General features: G+C 50.0%; 1 protein-coding gene across 13 annotated transcripts in view; it reads left to right on the top strand.

Annotated features, from left to right (window-relative positions):
• Positions 1–3688: 3688 nt before the first annotated feature.
• Positions 3689–22016, top strand: part of Ciita (class II, major histocompatibility complex, transactivator) — a 46717-nt gene continuing 28389 nt past the window's right edge. For 9 of the 13 annotated variants that reach the window (XM_013517889.1, XM_013517887.1, XM_013517884.1 and 6 more), the window contains exon 1: positions 3689–4040. In XM_013517889.1, the coding sequence (XP_013373343.1) occupies positions 3758–4040 (283 nt within the window). In that variant the 5' untranslated portion in view covers positions 3689–3757. Of the gene's footprint in view, positions 4041–13107; positions 13371–14855; positions 14977–22016 lie in introns of those variants that run through there. The other 4 variants (XM_013517890.1, XM_013517893.1, XM_013517891.1 and 1 more) reach the window with 4 other exon arrangements.

The raw sequence follows: 22016 nt of genomic DNA, 5'->3' as shown, positions 1-22016 counted from the left end.
GCCAGAGCTGGGAAGGCGGTGGTGGTGAGGATGGAGTGATGGAGGTGGTGGAAGTGATGGTGGCTGTGGAATTAGCAGTAAGGATGATGGCAAAGAGGTGATGGTGGTGGTTGTAATGCCCTGGAGATGATGGTGGTGATGATGGAAAAGGGGAGGGGGAGATGGTGACAACAGTGGTGGCAGTGGGGGAGATGGTGATGGTGGTGGTGATGGTGGTGGTGGTGGTGGTGGTGGAAAGGGAGGTGAAGTGGTGATGATGACAACGGTCCAGGGTGAGACAGTGGTGACAGCCTGACTCTTCCATTCCACTGGACACAGGTCTCCTGAGTCTACATCTGGCTCACATGAGCCACAGCAGGTCATAGCATCATTTGCAGACTACCTACCAGTCCCTACCACCCTCCCTGCTGCCTCCAGAGTCACAAGACAGGAATGAGGTCCTTATGCCACAGGGGAAAACCCAGAGGCAGCCCTTCACGCCCCTGAGCAGTGGCCAAGATGACTCAGGCTGAGACATTGCCCTGGTCCGTGGGAAGATACATGGTGGCTACAAGACCAGCCCACATGCCTGGTGTGCCCAGGGAGTGGGCTCCTGGCCCTCTCCGGAGGAAGCAACCACTCTGGCAAGTGCTGTGTTCTAGGCCCTCACGTCCAAACCTATGGCCAGTGTTCCCACCAGGTCCTGCCCAGGTCCTGTGACTTTACACATCCGGGCCCCTTCTGTAAGGTGGGATGATTGGTGCCTACCTGGTTTGGTAGAGTAGAAAGCATCCAGGTCCCCACCGTGCTCACTCAGGACTGTTCTATCACCACATCCTCCTCACTGATCTCCAAACCCGAGGGCAGGAGCTGCAGAAGACACCTTTGTCCTTGTCTCAACAGGTAGATGACCTCCAGGAGCCCCTTAACCCCCCTTAAGCTTTGCACTGGGGTCAAAGCGTGAGCACACTGCCTGTGACAGCTGCACTGCCTCCTCAGCGGACCCATAGCGCCTCCTCCTCCCTGTTTCAGTCTCAGACCACACACCTGTCATCCTCAAGATCCCTAGGATACTGTGAATCATGCCTCAGGTCTTGATTTGTGACAGAACTCTGGCACTTAGCACTGAATCAGTGTTTCCCAAACTGTGGTTCGTGTGTCAGCATGCTGGTAACCAGATGACTGGGGGATGAAGGGTGCACCCGTGGGCGTTAAATGACCAGTCACATAGCAGGAGAGGGTCCCCTTTCCATTATCATATCATCATCATCGCCATCATCACGTTCACTCTTGCCGTATAAAAAGGCCATTTTTGTAAAGACAGACAAACAGCAGCAATTTATGACTCAAGCTGATGGGATGTTTTAGACAGAGAAGTTATAAAGCAGAAGAATATGAAAAGTTACAAATCAGTCAGGTCCTACCCGAATCCCCTGTGACTCCTTCCCCGATGCTGTTCCTCGGACTGTTCTCCTGTCTGTGACCTGTTGCTTTGATTTTGGATGCTGTTGTGAGATTTCCCTCTTTTTCATTTTCACTAGTTTGTCTATTATGTGCATTGGAGTGATTTTCTTGAATTTACCGTGCTTGGATTTGCGGAGCTGTCAAGTCTGTATTCCTTCCGACAAATTTGAGAAGTTTTTGGTAAATATTTTTCCACTCCATTCTCTCTCCTCCTTCATAGCGTATCATTGAGGTTTGTTTTTAAAATCATCTTCTCTGTGTTCTTCAAATTAAATAAAGTCTAATGCTTCATCCTAAATGTTATCTTCCTTCTCTCTTTTCCATTTAGCTGTTAATTCCATCCATTGACATTTTAAACTGCACATATTGTCCTTTTCATATTGGTGATTTCCATTTGATTATTCTAATTTTTAAAATATTTTTGTAAGCATATTTTCCTTTACACCTTTTATGTCTTTTTCATCCATGGCTATAATCTCTGCTGAAAAAAAAAAAAAACACTTCATTTCTTGGAAAAAGAAAAAAAAATCCTCATCTACCAATTTCAACATCTGAGTCGTTTTGGAGCTCATGTCCACTGGTTTTCTTTTTCTCTTGGAAATCGATTGACTTTTCTTATTTCTTCCCCTGTCAAGCAGTTCTGAATTGTGTACAAGTCATTATGAATATGCCAAAAACTCTGGATTTCAGTATAGTGTGAACAGTGTGGACATCTTTGTTTGCTTATTTAGTAGTGATGTAATTTGGCTGGAATCAAATGCAAAGTCTCCCCCACACCCCCTGGGAGACTGCAGCGACAGTCTCCACTCAGCTCCACAGCCTTAGGCGATCTGCTTGGGATCTATCCTGTGGATGTGCCCATGTCTCGGAGTCAGGGGGACGTTTGGGTGGTTTACACACAAAATTTGGGACTACTCATCTCTCTCTCTCTTTCTCTGCTCTTCAATCCCCACTTTCCAATAATTATCTTTGCCCCCAGTTCTGTCCTCTAGGTTATTTAAGACAACAAAACATTCCTACTTTTAAATATTCAATCGTAACCAGCCTGCACAGCACTGACTGGGACCTGCCTTCAGGTGAAATTTAGGAACTGGGCTATTCACCAGTGATTTCCCATTTTCTGTGTCTCGATGCCTTTGCAGTATCTGCCTGCTCTCTCGGTCTCCTGTACCTTTCCATAGTGATTTTCTTTTCTTTCTTTTTTCTTTTTTTGTCCATAGTGGTTTTCCATATTTTCCCCCAGAGTTTATAGCTGTTGCTTGTAGTACAGTTGATCTAAGAGGATCTACTCAGCCGCACTGGAGTTAGGAATCCTTTGTGCTGCAAATGGGCGTGTCTGAGAGACGGTGAAGCTGAGGCCAGGAGACAGAACAAGGCCACGGTGTGTTTCAGAAGGGAAAGCAATCACAGAGCAATCAGTTGTGATTTAAAAACTGCGTCGGGGACTTTTTAGAATCCTAAAACAGATGTTCTTGTGCAAATACTCTGTTTTGTGCATTAGGAAATTGATAGCAAATAGATAATATCAGCAAAAAATCAGTGTTCCTTATATATTTACTAAGTCCCGTGGTGGGTCCTTAAAAGCATTCCTCAAGAGAATTTGATGAAACTGTAGTCTTTTATCGGGAGATTTAGAGAAGAGGAGATTGAGGCTTTTAGCAAAGTTAAACCCAAGGTGACAGAGCCCTGTGCCTGATTAACCAGTAATAGCAATCATATCTACTGAACTATTATCACACTGTAGCACACTCAGCGCTATCTCATTTAATTCTCCTAACAGCTCTATGAGGTAAGCACTATTACCTTCACTCCACCTTCTCAGACAGACAAATGGAGGCTTAAAAAGTCAGATAACTTGCCCAAGGTCATATACTTAGCAAGTGATAGACCTAGAACCCAAGCAGATTAGCACCAAACCCCTCTGCTTATCCTCTATGCCAAAAAGCTTTCTTGCTGTGATCAAACACCTGAGAAGACTTGTCACCTTACAGGTCTTCTGCACAGGTGAGGTCCTTTCCTCTTGGTACAGACTAGATTGGCTCAAACAGAATCCAAAGGCTGCAGGTTTCTCAGCCATAGGCACACAGGTGGTACCCAGCAAATACCTGTGGGTTATGAAACAGCTCATTTCTGTCCATTCATCAGCCACCCCAGCTACAACGCAAATGAGGAAATCTTCCTAGGAAGGAATAAGCAGCAACAAACTGCAGAGGTTCCCTTGTCCTGGTTTTCACTTCATCTTTTGGAAGATGCAGTTCGGGTGAGCAGAGATCCCAGGCTCAGGCCAGCCAGCTGCTTTGCCTCCAGGCGCACCATGAACCACTTCCACACCATCCTGGCCCAGGTTCGGGCACTGCTCTCCAGCCACCAGCCGAGGCAGGTGCAAGCCCTCCTGGACAGCCTGCTGGAGGAGCAGCTCCTGTCCAGGGAGTACCACTGCGCCCTGCTCCATGAGCCCGATAGCGAGACTCTGGCCAGGAAGATCTCCCTGACCCTGCTGGAGAAAGCAGACCTGGACTTGGCCTTCTTGAGCTGGGCTTGGAGCCAGTTGCAGGCCCCAATGGTGCAGAGAGGCCCTGACTACGGGGACCATGGTGGTGAGTTGGCATCCCTCTGACTCCAGGGCACTGACTAGTGGAGACAGCTCAAGGATTTTCCCTCCTCTCTGAAAGGGAAGTCAGTGGGCAGGAGTCAGGGCATCTGGTGAGCTGACAGGAGCAGGGAGCACTTGGAAATTTCAGTCTGTGTGGCTGTGTGTGCTGGAGACATGGAGCTGCCTCCCACACAGTGCATGTGAAACCTGCCCTGGAGCAGGTGGCCAAATGCCCACCCTGATCCCCACCAACATGCCGGCACCAGGGCAGAGGGCAGACAGATCAGCCTGCCTGCAGCGGGCCCCCAGTCTGCAGGGCAAGGCAGAGGCAGCACAATCACTCTGGGACAAAAGTAGAGAAAGGAGGTGCCGAAGAAAGGGGGGCTGGACAAACAGCTAGAGAGCAGAGGACGCTGTGTCTGCTTGCGTGTGTGTGTGTGTGTGTGTGTGTGTGTGTGTGTGTGTGTGTGTATTTACATGCATTTGTATGTATGGGTGTGTCTATATGTGTTTTGTGCATGTGTATGCCTGAGTGTGTGTTCATGCGTTTGGGGGTGTTTATTGGTGTCTGTACATGCATTTGCACGCATGTGCATATGGGCCTGTGCATGTACATGCATTTAAGTATGTATGTATGTGTACATGCATTTGGGTGTATGTGTATTGGTGTGTACACACACTTGGGCGTGTGTACACTGGTGTGTGTACATGCATTTGCATATGCATGGGTGCATTTACATTCTTTGGCACATGTGTGCATGTGTATAAAGGTGTGTGTGTGAATGCATTTGCATGTGCATGCACTTGTGTCTGGGTGATAGACATTCAGACAGAGAAAAAGAGATAAAGGAAGATGGAGACAGACAGAGGGCAGGAGTCGAAGGAAGAGAAGAAGGAAGGGAGAGATATGTCTTATACCAAGAAAGCAAGCCTGCGCCCACTCTGAGGTCCCATCTAGGTTTTCCTAGATGGTCTCAGATACAAGAGGTGCCAACTTGGTTGCAGTGTACCTTGTAAGGACACAGTTCTGTCCTGTCTTCTCAAAGAGTCCTTGCTTTTCTGACCTTAGGACTTGGGGCCATGAACTCCAGCACTTGTGGTCCTATTATGTCTTTAGAGTAAGAAGATCTTGGAAACCCGAGATACTAACAGTGACCAACAGCTATGAGTGCTTACTGTGTGCAGGCAGAGTCCAGCTCAGTCCGCCACTGCCTACTTCTCCCTTCCAGTCTGAGCACTTTGCAAATCTGCATCCTTACCCAGCGTGGAGAAAGAAGGCAGAATCCAGATGTGGTTGCACGCGCCTGTAATCCCAGCCCTCCAGGAGGCTGAGGCAGCCTGGGCAACTCAGAGACTTAGTGAGACCCTGTCTCAAAATAAGAAAGAGCTGGGGATGTAGCTCAGTGTGAAGGCTGTGGGTGCAATCCACAGTAGAAGAAAAGGAAGGAAGGGAGGGAGGAAAGAAGGGGAATGGGAACTGGGAAGAAAATAAAAGAAAGGAAAGGAAAGCAAAGCAAACAGAGCAAGCAGAGACTGTCCAGAATGTCTGGGTGGGAGCTGATGAGGGTGGACTGGAGAACAGACCAGCTTTGGTCCCCTGAGGGGTAAAATGTCTTTAGCGGGCCTTCCCTGAAGCACCAGGGCAATACCGGTTCCTCCAAATCCTCTGTCACAACCTAACTTTTTGTCATGGGGTTTGTCTTTGTGGGGTTGGTGTTCCTGGCTGCACTCTCACCCAGGTGGCTTCCGTCCATCTGTAGGACACACCTGTCCTTCTGTCCTTCTTCACGACCTCCAGGGGGAGGCGAAGCGGACCCTGCTGCACATCACCCCTCACCCTCAGGTGTGCCGGCAGCCATGTGGCCCCGATGGGGCTGCAGGCGCATGCTCCTTCCGGGGCTGCTGCCCAGCACCTCTGCCCTCCCTCCCCTTTTTCTGAGAGGGTCGGTTCCTGTTATTTAACAGCGCTTCCTCCCTGGGGATGTAATATCTTTATTTTGGGTATCATGTGACTTTAGAAAGTGGAACTGGGCTTGAGGTATGTGGTTCTTAGGGGGCTGCGAGATGGCAGGACGGATGTGTGGCCTCCTCTCCCTCTCCTTCCTGCCTGCATGCGGGCCCCTCCCACCCTGCAAGGCTGGGCACCTTGCAGGCTGGGGCAAGGTGGGAGGGGGGTGTGGAACAGCCTTCAGAGAGAAGCAGAACAGGGAAGGAGAAATGGTGGCTTGTAAATAAAGGGAACTGACTTCAGGTCCCGTGGGATGGGGTGTTTAGAAAAAAAATCAGCCATGTAGGGTTTCTATAACCCTCCCTATCAACTGCGCCAAAATGATGGGGCACTCTACTGCTCTAAACTCTGCACTGGTTCCCCCTGTCACTCAGAGGGAAAGCTAAACCTGGACAATACCAAAGGTCCTTCACAATCTGCTCTCTTCCCTCATCCCTTGCTTCTTTCAGTACCCACATTGTTCCTCAAACACATCTGGTAGACTCTCTGCCTCAGGACCTTTGCATGTGCTCATCCCACCCCCAAAGCACTCTTCTCAGGTATCCTCTTGGCCAACCCCTTAACATCCTTCAACTCTTGCTTCAAATGTCATTTTATCAGTGAGGCCCACCCTGCCCATGCCCCTACTCTCAGAGCCTCCTCCCAGAGGTTGACTCCCCTTTCCCCTTCCATATATATATATCTACTTTTGTATTATGCGTGCTGTTTGTCATCTGATTCTCCCACTGGAGATTAAGGTCCAAGTGGCCATAGATCTGTAATTTAATCACAATGCATCCCAAAGGCCTGAGTACATAATAGCTGCACAGCATGATATGTTTGTTTATGTTGAATGGCTGGGTGGGTGAATGTGAAGGTCACATGGCACCATTATTCCCACTTTACACATGAGTAAACTGAGGCCTGGAGGAGTCCAGTAGTTAGCCTCAGGACGTGGCCTGGGGAAGAAGCTGACTGGGTCTCATGAGTTCAGGTCTACTAGAGCAATTTCTGCTTGGCTTCCTCCGCTAGACAACCCAAGAGGATGCCGTAAACCCACCACAAACAGGTTATCGATCTCTCAGCTGAAACTGCCCTGATGGCTCAAGAGGTGTCTTAGCTCCATGTCTGGGACGGGCCCTGGATTCTGGATCCAGCTACACAGCCGCCTGTGTGCATGCAGCTCCGCAGAAGCGCAGTGTCGACTGGGGCTCCAGGTCCTTCTCCCAAGAACTCGCAGGCCTCCGTGGAAGTCGAAGCAGACATTCAGGCAGAAGCGGCAGCCCTGGGTGACATTCTCCCGAAGGGCAGTTAGAAGCCAGGGAAGGGACTGCTAGAGTGGGGCGTGGTGAAAAAGAACCAGGCTGGAAGCCGGCAGCTCTGGGCCTGAGCTTATGCTCTGCTACTTCCGAACCGTGACCTTGGCCACATGACCGGACCGCTCTGAATCTGAGTTGCTTCATCTCTAGAGTGAGAGTAACAGAGCTCTCTCAGAGCGATAGTGAGGGTGAATAGCGGGCAGCTGGGGACCTGACTGAGAACAGTGAGGAGCATTACACAGGAAGCATCAACCGAGGGCCCGAGGAGCTGAGAGAACAACCATTTCTGTTGTCTCAGTGATTCACCCCTCAGAAAGGCAGGGCTGAGAGCTCTGGCCCTGCACATCTAAGACCAAGTCAATACCCTCCCAACGTGGCACTTGAACAAGCAGCAGGGCTTCCCTTAGACCAGTCCTGGCTCCCACAGCCAAGAGGTAGGACTTTAAGCACTTCCCAGGACCCCCTGGGCCTCGGCTTTCCCATCTGTAAAGGGGAGGCGACAGGCGCCCTCAGAGTTGCCCTCCTGAGGGTTCGGAGACCTATTCTGCCTGAGGCAGGTACATTCCCAGTAATGGGAGCTAGTCCGACTCAGCAGCTGGGGACTCATCTGAGGCCACCACAAGCCCACGTGAACAGGAGGCGAGGCCACCCAGCTGGCCGTGGGTATTGCCGGCTTCCTCAGGGCCACTGGACCCTGAAGCGAGAGGTCTACATTCTGTGGTTGTCTTTAGCTCCACTGTGCTGTTTTGTTGCTGTGTGTTTCACTAAGTGGACTCAGTTCCAGGAACCAAAGAATGAAATCTCCCTCTAGGATGTGGCCTGATTTCCTGGAAAGGGAGGGACACAGTGATCCTGCTCAGCCCTCTTCCCCCGGCTTCCTTCCCCATTCCCTCCTGGGATGTAGGAAACCAGAGCTGGGAGGACTGCGGAGGACGGAGGCTTCCTTCCCCCAGCCCACGCAGCTCGCTGCTCTCACTGGGGGGATCCCTTTGCCTCCTGGATGAAGAGGGCTGCAAGCGGCACCCTCGTCCTTCCCCCAGGGGACGCCTCCCTGCAGTCAGCCCTGCTGCACACTGGAGCCACGGAGGGATTTTTCCTTCCCGTGGGATTTTGCGGGCCAGGCAGCCCACCCCTCACTCTGCTCGCCTGCGCCTCAGCCTGGTGTGGACCCAGCCAGGGACGGTTCCTGTTCCCTGTTCCCTTGAGCGCAGACTCACCTGTGTCCCTCCTTAATCCACTCCTCCCTCTGGCCACCAGCCTGTGACTTACCCACTGCCCTCCAGCTTTCCTGGATCCCCTGCCCACCGACTCGGATCTACACAACTGCTATCTCCTTAAGTGCACGTAGCCACTCTGCTCCAAAGACCAATGTGTCATTTTACTATTTGCTCAGTCACTGTGACAGATACATGGGATGATCAAAAGATAAGGTGAATATTTAAATTTTTTAAAAAGTTTATTACAGTAAAAGACACATTGCTGTTGATCTCCCTTATAATACTCCTTGATTCAAACACACACATTCTATTGTTCTTGTTTTTGTTTTGTTTTGTTTTTGTCTTTTTTGAGACAGGGTCTCGCTATACACTTCAGGCTGGCCCTGAGCTCACTTTGTAGCCAAAGCTGGCCTCGAACTTGCAAGGATCCTCCTGCCTCAGCCTCATTCCATTGTTCTTGCCACTCTCTGGAGCAGCCCTGCAAGTCCTCTTCTGTGAATGTCTTTAGTTGCACTGTCGTGGCTGCCTCCGTGTGCTGAATCTGTTCAAATGTTTATCTTTCTGGTCGTTTTGACTTCTGGGAAGAGCCGGAAGTTGCACAGTGCTAGGTCAGGAGCCTAAGATGGATAAGGATACACTGTAACATTTTTTGACAGAAATTGGCATAAATGTTTTGAATCAATTCAGGGTATCGAAGCAGCCACTAAAAGTCACGAAAGAGAGACAAAAGAGAATGAAAAAGAGAACACAAAAGAGAAGGATGGGATAAGTGTGCTTGAAGCAAGGTAGTCTATTTTGAAGAGGATTGATAGCAATGCGGCAATGTGTCTTTTAGCATAGTAGTAATAATAACAATTATTATTATTATTATTATTGGTTTTTTGAGACAGAGTCTTGCTATGTAGCCCAGGCTGGCCTTGAGCTCATGCTGACCCTCCTGCCTCAGGCTCCCAAGTTCAGGGATTACAGGCATGCACCACTATGCCAAGCCTATAATAATTCTTTTAAATTTTTAATTTAAAAGTTCACTATACAGTATTTCTATCACTCCTCAAATACACCCACATTATATATTACATAATATATGGGTGAATATTTAATATATATAGATATAAACTATTTAACATATTATTATTTATATATTTATACATTAAATATTTATATTAATATATAAATATATATTTTTAAAATATGTATATATATTTACCTGCCTTCCCATCAACTAATCTACCTGCATATCTTCCAAGAGGCCTAAATTCTCTTATGCCTTCCTGTCTACCTAAGTTGTACATACACCAGTTTTTTCCTATCTGTTTGCTTACCTCTATTTATCCATCTCTTTTCCTTTCCTTCTCTCCTCCTTGCTTCCCACCTCCTTAGTCATTTATTTTGCTCCTGCTATGGTGGTCACCAAAATGCATACAACAAGCCTTAGGGCATGTCGGGAGAGAACCTTCATCCATTCGGAATGTAAGCTGCCTTCATTCAAGTCGCACACTCTGTCCATCCACTCAGACAGTCTTGGAATAGTGTGATTTTTAATGGCTCAGTTCTGTGTCAGGCACTGGAGTGAGCATAAGAGAATAAAAGACCTTGTCCAAGACACTAATGGCTTTATGATCAGGCAAGATAGCAGGGCTACCTGAAACTTAAGAGATAGAAACTGACAATTTATTATCAAATAACCTGGCACACACTTCATGAAAATAAACAAAGTAGATGATTATTGTTAGCCTGAATGATGATGAAGGTGGGGTGCTGGCCCTTGAGCATGACTAAGACGCAGACCAGACAGAAAGGGGGAGGGCAGCCGAAGGGAGCCTTGAGGGAGACAGGATGGTGCAGGGTCTGTTTCAGGAGACTTCAGCCAGGAGCTCCGAGTTGTATGAACACTGTTCTCTGTTTGAAAGATCCAGCTCCTCCTGGCAGAGGACCCCAGACCGGCAATTTCACAGTGCTTCTACTGTTTGTGAGTAGGTTCTGTCACACTAGATCCTGACTTGAGATACAAAAATTCAGGGTCAAGGTTGGCTCCAGCAGCACCTAGAGGGCCCCTCTGTGAGGAGAGGCCTGAGTTCATGACAGTGGTCACTATCGCCGGGCAAATCTAAGAGGAATATCAGCAAGACTACAGATAGATGTTGTGTGTGTGGTAGCACTGGGGCCTTTGCACTAAGCTACATTCCCAGCCCTTTTTCAGTTTTTATGTTTGAGACAGTGTCTTGCTAAGTAGCTAAGTTGCCCAAGCTGGTCTTGAACTTGCCATCCTTCTGCCTCAGCTTCCCAGAGTACTGGGATGACTAGAGTGCACCACCATGCCTGGCTCAGATAGATGCTCTACCAGAGAGAAGCCTAGGGTTGGCTTAGCTTTTCCTCCTGCTTCTTGCCTGCATTCACTCTGTCTCAGAAGGTTATCATTTGACTTATGAGCCATTCTGCCCCCTTTCTTACCATCTCTCCACCCCGACTGACTGCTGCCAAGATTCAGAGCCTGGCTGGGTCTCACAGCCATGCACCTCTGGCCTCTCTGCCTGGTTATTCCATGTGCCAATGTGCATTTCTTGCCTTGCTCAGAAACCTTGTGTACAAGCACAGGCAACATCTGGATCTTGTGGCCTGTGGGTCTAGAGGGGTTGGGGATGAGCAGACAGTCCAGGTAGCAGATGGCTGCTCTTATCCAAGTGAGAGATGATGCGGTACCCAGGCGTATGTGTCCCCAGGCTGGATGAGTCTCAGCCTTCACACAAAGTTGCTGTGCCCATGAGTTTGGGAGGAGGAGGGAGCATCAGAGGAAGGGCCTCTCATATATATGGCCTCAAGACAGCAGAGCATCCGGCAGTGCCTCTCCCTTGGCACAGGGTCATGGGAGAATGAGACTCGGGATTTCAAACATTTCCTGTCTGTTTTTAGTTTTAGGGTTTTTTTTTTTTTTTTTTTGCTGTTATTGTTTGTTTTCCAACCACAGGTTCTATTTCAAACTGACTCTTAGCATTTCTCATTTGCCTTCCCCATGGGACTTCTAAAAACAGTGGCTGCTTCAAAGTGATTGCCATACAAAGACAGGTTTCATCCTCAGGTCATACATAGAGAGCCCAAAGCTCACAGTGGGTGAATGAGGGGTCCCCGGTCACACACCTGCTAGTAGCAGCTGGCTCTCATTCTCCCAGTCTAATGTGTGTTCAGTAACAGTGCACCAACCATCAGCCAGTGTTCCCCAAGCTTCATTCATTTCAGTACCATTCATTTCATAACTTGCGCTCCCTCTGCAGCCCAGCTACACTATTATTTACTTGATTGTCTTTTTTCGAACTACTCACATCTGTCTCACTTTTTTTTTTTTTTTTTTTGGTACCGGGAATTGAACTCAGGACCTCGTGCTTGCCAGGCAGGGGCTTTGCCACTGAGCTATATATCCGGCCTGTGTCTCACATTTTAAAAGGAGCTTTATGTCTCACTATGAAAGGGGAGGAGTGTCCTAAATAGCAGATGACTATTAAACAAAAAAGGTAGAGCAATATTATTAGAAGATTCCAGCCAGACCCTGTGAACCACTGCAGGCTCTGAGGTCAGAGGGGTGCTCTCCATGAAAAAGAGAGGGGTTAACACAGATTAACCCCAAACCCAAAGATTTGGTCTTTGATAACACCAGGAGAATGGACAGAGACTTGGAAGATACTTCATTCTCATAAGAGTCAGTATTGTTTAGCACCATATCTGTGTGTCACCCCAAACTAGCTGGCTGTAAGAGGTCTCATATTTGGGTTAACCTCTTATGTATGTGCGTAATATATATGTGTAGTTGAACTCAGGGCCTTTCCACTGAATCAGATCCCCAGCCCCACACTTTTTAAATTTTTTCTGAGACAGAGTCTCACCTAAGCCACTCAAGGTGCCCAGTCTGGTCTCAGACTTGCAGTCCTCTTGGCTCAGCCTCCCAGAACACTAGGGGTACAGGCACGTGCCCCCACACTCAGCTTGTGTATAAGTTTTTGTTGTGTTTTGTTTGAAACAGGGTCTCCCTATATAGCCTTGAACTGACTATGTAGCTCAGGCTGGCCTTGAACCCATGATCCTCCTTCCTCAGCTTCCTAACATGCTGGGATTACAGGTGTGCGCCACCACACCTGGTTCTTCTGTATGTGATTTGTTTCAATTCAGTGACTTGGAATAAAAATGACAGGTGGACCACTCCTGATCTCCAGGGAAATTTAGGGCAGTCTGGTGCAGCAGTGATGGGAGGAGGGATCAGAGCCAAAAAGTCTTCTGAGCCCCAGTGGAAGCTTTCAGTTTGTCTTGAGGCGTGTAGGGCTCAGATATAGCCCCATTCTGCAGAGGACAGCGGCTAAGACAGCTGGCCCCAGTGTGGCTCCTTTTTCACTTATGAGCATCAGAGTGAAGCTCCCTCCTAGCAGACAACTAGCAGCCTTCTGTGGTCACCCAATTTGGTCTACAATAAGGAACTGAAATTAACATCAGAGACATGGGGAGGCTGTAAGGGAGTATGGGCAAATTAGGGTATTTAGACACAGGAAATCTGACAACTTGAGGCCACCTTGCAGGGGAGAGTTTTCTGCTGGTCCCTTGCTGGCTTCCTTTGCAAGTGCACTAGCTTGGCGGGCATTCCACTCTGTAGGTAGAGGCTAGTGATGAAGCTGCCTACTTCTGCTCTGGGCATCTACAGACATCTGTGAGGAGACTGAAGGCTCTGGAAGGGGCTGCCGGATTCCTGCCGCTGCTACCTCAGCCTGCTTCCCTCACCATGCGCTGCCTGGCTCCACACCCTTCGGGGTCCTACCTGCCAGATCCCCAAGGTAAAAAGGCGGGCCAGAGGAAGTTGGTGTTGAGAATGCATCTTCATTTAGATTGCAGTTTTGGTTGGTTCCACCATGCCAGATAAACAGAGATACTGCTCTGAACTGGGGTGAGGGTGGAAAGCGGGATTCCATGTTCTGCCAGCACAGGCTGCAGGAAGCCAGGGTCTGTTCCCTTCCAGCTGAGTGACTTGGGATCAGCTAGGTACCTGGGATGGGAGAGGGCTTACCAGTGCACAGCCTTGAAGGGGGTGTGTCCTCGGCTCCATGCACCGATGGCCTGCCTGGGTCACCAAGGCCAACTGTCTTCTCCTGCCTGGTCTATCTGTGGGTAAACACTGCAGGATGCCTGTAGAGGAGGATGTTGGACTCTGCTAGACTCCACCCAAGCCCCTGGGAAGCAAGAAAACCAAAACTAGAATCAGCCCTATGGTGTGGGACCTGGCAGATGCTGCCCTCTCCCTATTTTCCACCATGTGGTTTGAGAAGTGGGGGTTAGGGACAGAGGGAGAGAGGACAGCAGTGACATCTGGCACCAGCTCTGAAGGAGGCACAGCAGGCTTGGCGTGCAGCTGCTCTGTGGCTGGGTGTGTGTGGTGTGCCTTTGCACAAGTCGCTAACTTTCTCTGAGGCTCAGTTTTCCTTGGCTGTAAAATGGGAAAGAGGGACGCTTAGATGATAGGGTAACACAAGAGATCCAAGGGTCTAGCCCAGGGCCCCGGACCTTGTAGGGCGTGAGTGTCATCAAAGAAGGCCAGTATTATTGGAGTTGCTGTAGTGTGGTGGAAAGAAGTGGTGCCACTCTTCTCAGACTCCCTAGAAATGTACGGCTTGCTCTGAGGCCAGTGGTGGATGAACAGTTTCCCAGCTCTGTTGGATGCAGCTGCAGATTCTTGGGGGGATTGTTTAGGGAGGAAAGAGAGGTCAGAAGCCACCTGGACCCACTCTTCCAATTCCAGATGAGGAAGTCCAGGCCTGGGAAGGGGAAGTGACTACCCCAAAGTCTCATGACCTGGTGGAATAGGATGTAAAATTTCTGGAGGAGGAGAAACAAGACTCTCATCACCTGGGGGCGTGGAGATGGGAACACAGGGTCACCAGAGCTGGATCCCTCCTGCAGGACTTTCTTCCTGCAGAGGGCATGGGAAGTGGGGATGGAGGAGAGCACTGCTCAGCTGGTGGGTCCATCTGCATCAAGAGGCGGTTTGGCACCTTCATGGTCAGGCTGAGCTAGAGAGAAACAGGGCCACCCAGGGCTGTTGATGAACTTACTGCCCTAGAGCATGCTGGCTCCTCTCCTCTTAGCAGGCACTGGCCTTCATGAAGAGCTGGCTGGAGGCCGGACCTCCGCACAGCCTGGGCAACGTGGAGTGAGTGCCCTTGCGAGTGTGAGCATGCTTCCAAGAAAGCACGTGGTGGGGGCAGCAGGGGAGGTGAGTGACTGCTCCCCAGTTTGGCTCAAGTCCAGTGGTGCAGAGAGAAAGTGAAAGTGAAAAAGTGTGGTGGCCGGCAACAGGTCCGCCCCAAGCTTGCCAGCCACAGCTCCAGACCTGGCGGGAGGGAGAGGCCGGCCAGCAGCGGCACGCAGGAGCCAGAGGAAAGCGTGGTAGGTGACCAAGGTCCCCTCTGCAGCCCCTAAAGCTGGGTTGGGAATTGAGGCTCTGAGGCTGGCAGATACTTGTCACACAGCAAGGTTGGGAGGAGGGGAAAAGGAAGGTGCGGAAGGTAGATTCAGACTCCTCGGATGCTGAACCGATTCCACTCAGCAAGCAGGAGCCAGGAACCGGAGCTCGGCTATTGTGCGCGGAATCCCGGCGCAGCTGAGCGGAGGCGGTGGGACAGACTGGCAGAAAGTCTGCGGAAAGGCTGGGACAGCGCCTGGCTCCCGGGAGCAAACGCGCACGTCTCAGTGATCGGTGATCGCTCAGCAGTCTCAGCAAGTCCTGGAGCCTGGAGAAGCGTACCAGGGGCACAGGGAGAGAGATGGGACCTTGGACCAGGGCCACGTCCCTGAGCCTGTTTGCATTATGGGTCATACTGGCCCTCTGATTTCTGACTCTACCTGAGCTCCTGGTAGGCTCCCCGGTCAGGGATGGTGACAGAGGGCGGGCACTTGTTCGACCATCTTGTAGGGAGGGGGCTTCTCCAGGCCACTGACACCAGCCTTGCGTTGTCGGGGCCAGGGCTACATCCTCTAAGGAGAGACACTAAGGGGTCACAAAGGGGAGTTACTGATCTCCAGGAGGTCCCAGAAAGTCAACATTAGAGCCGCAGTGCCTGGCTTTGTCTGGGATCCTTAAAACCCCCAGTGCTCCAGAGTCCCACAGCCCAGGGGACTTTGGAGTGGAGGCCTAAGCCTAGGAGTCTGTGGGCGCTGCCGCCATCCAGAAGCAGAGCCAAAGAGTCCTCACTTTGGCAGGAAGCCTTCCATCCGTGCCCCTACCTCCAATAAACAAATACTTCTCCCCAGTCAGATTAAGGAAATTGGCACTTCCTGTTCTAGTGGAGTCAAGCGGGGAGGGTAACCAAAACAAATCACTTCCCAAACCCAGGTGGCTTTAGGAGAGGACCTGGTCTCCAGGAAGCTCAGCCTATGGGTTGGAAGGGTCTTCAGAGCTGGCTGAGCCAGGGATCCCCTCATCCCTCACAAGGGAACCACCTGAGGGACTCTTAAGCACAGGATCCCTGGCCTTGCCCCCTGGCTCCACTGGCTAGGCCTGGGGGCTCAGCTCTGTGGATGTAGCTACTAATTCCAGTTCCAGTATCTTCCGCTGGGAGCCACTGATGTGCTCCAACCCCTTTACTCTTCTTATATCCCCTGGAAACTATTCCTGTTTCGTTTTCCTTTGCCAAAGGCCATATGGCAAGCAGTAGACAGAGTCAGGATTTGAACCCAGATCTTCTGGGAGCCCAAGTCCAGTGGTTCCACCAGTGGGTGTGAGCCTCCACAAAATGCCAGGCACATGTAGACACAGGGAGACTTGTTCATACAGCAAAGCCTGTCTGATGGGGCAGAGGGCCTCAGACCCTTGTGAGGTATAAACTCCAGAAAATACCTTGTGAGGAGTAGAGTCTAAAAATTAAGGCAAGGATGCTATGCTAAGGGCCTGGGTGATCTCAGGCAATCAAGGAAGAGAGCTGAGCAGGTGGGGAGCTTCTAGACTTGGTTCTCTAACTTGCCTTCCATCTCTCATCTGCAAAACATGTAAAACACGAGAGCTTTCTAAACCTGCACAGGAACAATTTGGAAAATGACTAGAGAATACCCATGTGTTGAGGATAATTACTATGAGGCTAATGAGTTGTTTAGAAAGTACTGAGAGGAAATCGTGGGCAGAAGGGAGTTTTCCAGAGACTGGGGCATTCATGTGAACTCTGGGTCCACAGAGGGCATTAATTAACAGTGGTCTTCAGGGAGGAAACAGATACTTTTCAGATCCGGTTTGTCCTTACCTGGAAGACAAGGTGTCTGATTTTGTGTGTCTACTGCCCTTCACAGGACATTAGTGCCAATATTTCTCTTTCTTTGCCCCTTTCTCCCTCTCTCTCTCTCTCTCTCTCTCTCTCTCTCTCTCTCTCTCTCTCTCTCTCTCGTATTGGGAATTGAACTCAGGGCCTTCCCACTGACCTATATTCCCAGCCCTTTATCAATTTTTTAAAAACTTTTGAGATAGGTCTCCTAAATTGCCCCAGCTGGGCTTGAACTTGCAACTTTCTTGCCTCAGCCTCCATGAGTGTTGGGGTTACCAGTGTGCACCACCATGTGTGGCTGCTAATGACTCCTTTTAGCAAACTGGGGGAGAAGCTGACACTATTTTCATAATATTGTTTTTGTTTTAAATGTGACATTTTTGTTTTGTTTCCATTCAAAGTAGACTAGAAAGGATTTTTTGTAAAAGTGTGGTAAAATGTAAAACATAAAATTTGCGATTTTATCCATTTCTCAGTGCACAATTTAGTCTAGTATACTGGTGTGCACCATCTTTCTGCAGGACTTTTTCAACATCCCAAACTAACACTGAAATTGTCTCCATTCAGCAATAATTCCCCATTCATACAATACTTGTCTTTTGTGCCTGGCTTCTTCCACTTAACATAATGTCTTTAAGACTCATACCACGTGTCTGAATGTAATTCCTCTTTTGGCAGAGTGATATTCTAATGTAGGAAGAGGCCACTTGTTGTTTACCCTCCCTCTATCCATGGGCACTTAGGCTGTTTCTGCCTTTGGGCTGTTGTGGGTAACGCTGCTATGGACGTTGGTGTTCAAGTGTTTGTTTGACACCCTGCTTTCAACTCTAGAAAGCTTTCTTTTAAAATAAATATCATTGAAATTCCCTTCAGACGTTAATTGCAGGAAAAGACTAAGGTAAATTCTAGAAGGGGTAATGTGCTATATGGTCCAAAAACATCATAAAGGTGGTAGGTGCATGCTTGGGGCCTGGTAGACACTGAGTTAGAGAAGGCCCTGGGGCCGGGGTTACAGCTCTGCGGCATAAGCGCTTGACTGGCAAGCCTGAGGTCATGAGTTCGATTCCCAGTACCAAAAAAAAGAAGAGAGAGAAGGCCCTGGGAAGCCACTGCAAAGTCTAAGCTAAGGGCTGAGGATCACTAGGTCAAGGTCACGGCAGCAGAGTGCAGCTGAGACTTTGAGGCAAGCTCAAGGTCTTGAGTTTGACTCCCAGGACAAAAAAAAAAAAAAAAAACAAGGGAAAATATAAGAATTGCGGATATATCCATTCTGGTCTGGAATTCCCAGCTGGAGAGAAACAGTAGCAAGGCAGGAAGAGAGGTCCGAGAGGCTGAGTCGGGGAGCAGAACTAAAGAGAAGCTAGGCAGGTAAGGGGCAGGTCTGCCTGGCAGGTGGGAACGCCCGCCACCTTAGAAATACTGTAACTCCTACCTTATTTCTCGGTCACCAGAGGGCAGAGCTGGGAGGGCAGTTCAGTGGTACAGGGCTTGCCTAGCATGGGTAAGGCCCTGGGTTCGATCCTCCAGTATCATCATCATCATCATCATCACTATTACTGGAAGGAATTGTGAGATGGCGCTGGCATACCACTTGGGGTGCAGGTTCCTGGCCCAGCCCAGAGAGTGAACAGAACCACCCAGGGTGAGCCCAGGGTGCTGTGGATGTGATACCCGAGTGAATAACGCTCCTTCACAGCTCAGCCCAGCCTGCCAACCATGGCGCTCTGTTGTCAGGTCCTGGCAGGCAGGGCTGGTGCATGTTCATGTTGGGGTCTCAAGAGCCCAGCTCTGTGTTAGGTCAAGTGAGGAGGGAGTCAGGGCTGGAGTTTGGAGCCTGACTTTGCTACCTGCAGCCGTGTGCTCCTCCCTCTTCTCCCTGCCTCAGCACCTGGGCTGTGCTCCCTTCCAGAAAATATTTGTTAGACTCCTTTCCGGGCCTCTGACTGCAACAGGAGTGTTGGGGCCTGCACAGGGAAGGCTGCCAGAGCTGGGAGGGGGGTCTTGTCCTGACCTTGCATGTGGACACGGGCTGAAGGTAGCCCTGGTCTCCTCGCTGCAGCTCTCACAGTCTGTCTCCTCGGTCTTGGCCAGGGACCTCTGGGCCCTGAACCCCAGTAGCTGCCCTTTCCCAGCACCAAGCATTAGTCAGAGTAGAGTGGCCTCCTTTGAATTCTAGGATTTTCCACATTGTTATGAGATGTATCCTCCGTCATGGTCTAGAGAAGAGGTGAAGCTTCCCTAAGGTCTTAGAGGTAGCCTCAGTGGTGTCTTATTGTGGGGTTTTGTATGATTTCCTAGGCATACCTGGAAAATATCAGAACCCATCACACAGGGAGCCCTCAAGCTGGGTCAGCTTTCAGAGTTGTCCCAAACTGAGGCAAGGAGACCAGACCTTGGTACCTCGTGTGGTCCAGTCCTTGCATATAGGCTACACATTGGGTCCTGGTCCATCTTCTATTGCCATACCTACAGTCACAGGCTGGTGACTGTTTATTTATACAAAATAGAGGTTTATTTAGCCTCAGGTCCTGGAGGCAGGAATTCCAAGAGCAAGGTGTCTGCCTCTGGCAAGGGCTGTCCTGCTGCCCCCGAACACGCAGGAGGCATCCCATGGCGAGAGTCTCTCTCTCCCTTTGTGCATGAAGCCCCTGATGCCACCATAAGGGCCCCGTCCTGATGACCCATCTAGTCCTAATTGCCCCTGTTACACCCCACCTCCCAATGCCTTTGACATACGATTTTGAGGGTTAAGTTTCCAACACATGAGTTCTTAGAGGTACAACCAAAACACTTGGAGAAGGGGTGTGACTCTTGGGGGGCCATCCCCAGGGAGATGGCCCTGTCAGTTGCTAGCCACTAGCCCTCCAGCCATTGCAAGATGAGTGGGCCATCACCAAGGGACTGACCTGGGCAGCACAAAGCAGCATCCACAGCACAAGTTGAAACGTTCAAGCCAGAGCAGATCCGCAGTGTGGGGCAAAACTGTCGCATGGAGTTGTGGTTATTTACTTATTTATTTTTGAGGTACTGGGGATTGAACCCAGGGGTGCTCTACACTGGAGCTATATCCCAGGCCCTTTAAAAATATATATTTTTTAAAATTTTGAAACAGATTCTCACTAATTTGCCCAGGCTGGCCTTGAACTTGAGATCCTCCTGCTTTAGCCTCCCAAGTAGCTGAGACTACAGGCGTGGGCCACCACATCCAGCAAACATAATGTTTTAAGAACAGTTTTAGATTCACAGTAATATTGAGCAGAAGACACAAAGATTTCCTGTATACACTTGTTTTTTTTTTTTTTTTTTTTTCCTGTATACACTTGTGTTCACACATGCACGGCCTCCTGCATTATCAACACTCCCCACCCCCAGCACTACCACGCACAGCCCATAGCTTGTGTTGGGGTCTCCGGGTGCTAGGTACTCCACAGGTGGGACAAGTGCACAGTTATCCATGCCCAGAATGGCAGTATCATGTGGAGCAGCGTCAGGGCCCTATAAATCCCCTAGTCTCCTACTCATCCCTCCCTGTCCCCACTGACCTCTGGCAACTACTGAACTTTTAAATATCTCCCTGCTTTTTGCCTTTTCCAGAGTGACATGGTTAGACCAGTACAATATGCAGCCTGTCAGATGGGCTTCTTTCACTTACTTATATTTTAAACTGCACTCTGTGAAGCCCCTTTTGGAGAAAAGAGGTTCTGAACTCCTCAATGCCCTTTAACTGAACAGTTATATCTTCCACCGTTAAGGGATCTGGAATCCTTGTAAAATTTCATTAGAAAGTCACTGTTCTCAGACAACCCTCTTGAGATCCATGGGGACCAGAACGGGGAAGACACTTGCCCAGGGTCACATAGCCTGTCAGAAGCAGAGCAAGACCCAGACCTCAGGACTTAAGGCTAGTGAAGCTGATCCTGTCCCACCAGCCAGCTGTGAACCCAGCTGTCCCCATGGCTGGGCCAGTCCTGCTCCTGTTGCCCTGCCTCCAACTTTGAAAAAGCCCTGTGGATGATGGCCAGGGACTGGAGCTGAGTTTGCTTCTATTTCCAGCTTTCCTGCTCTGATGTCATTTTGCCCTTTCACGGACTGGTTACTCTAGGGCTGGGGCGCTGTAACGGAATGCCAAGATTCATGGGCATGCTGGAGCTTGGGGGCACACAGAGATTGCATAGCAGGCTGTGCCCTGGGGAGCAGCTCCTTGCAACCGTGGTTTCCAGCCGGCTATGCCTTTGTCATCTTCAGGCTGAGCTGGTGGCACAGCTAGGGGTACATCAAGCACTTTGCAGGCTGGAAGTCCAGGGCTCCCTGCTCAGCCGACCCCCCAGAAGTTTTGGGGCTCTAGGCCAGCCCGTCCAAGCCCCTTTGTAGAAGAACACCCTCCTGTGCACCTCAGTCCCGTGGCAGGTCAGAAGGGAAGGTAACCCTGCCTCCTGGCCTGTCACCCCTCCATCCCAAGCCATTGTCTTTCCATGGATAAGAGCTAGAGAGACCCTAGGGGTCTTCACACAAGGGCTGTGAACCCAGGCGCCAGCAGGGCCACAGCTATGTGAAACATGGCCAGGCAGAGGGCAGTAGGGAGCAGCAGATCTGCTGGCAGCAATCAGTTATATATTCTACATAGAGACATTGTGATGGTGTCACACACACACACACACCACACACACACACACACACACACACACACACAGGCTTGGAAAACAAAACCACTAGGCCTGTGGACCTGATTCAACTCTCAGTTTTGAAGCTAAGCTTCAAGCCAAGCACCTGTGGTGTAGATGAGAAGCTGTAGGTCAGAGTGGTGTCCCAGAGCCAAACAACAGACTATTTTCAGATCTCTTCTGATGTGAAGCTTGTCTGGCCTCCTGCCCCCATCTCTCCTTGCTCTCTCCCTCTCCCCATCCTCTCTCCATTCCCCTCCCCCACACGTACACGCATCTTCCAATTTCCCTGCCTTGAGAAACGACCAGAACCTCCAACTGGCTTCCAAGCCCATTCATATATACCTTAGTTTCCCTCCTTGTCTCATGACCATCTCAAACCTCCGCAGGAAGTGAAAGTTGAGGGTGAGGGCAGCAATTCCCATTGGCTCTCCTGCTCTTAGACAACCACAGCAGCAGGCACATGGTGGCTGGAGAGCTGGGCTTCTTTCTCTGCAGATGGCCCTTCCTCCTC

Source organism: Chinchilla lanigera, unplaced genomic scaffold (genome assembly GCF_000276665.1).
Source record: "Chinchilla lanigera isolate Chin_1 unplaced genomic scaffold, ChiLan1.0 scaffold00041, whole genome shotgun sequence".
NCBI lineage: Eukaryota > Metazoa > Chordata > Mammalia > Rodentia > Chinchillidae > Chinchilla > Chinchilla lanigera.
Note: the sequence above shows the minus strand (reverse complement) of the source record. Positions and strands in the feature narration are given on the sequence as shown.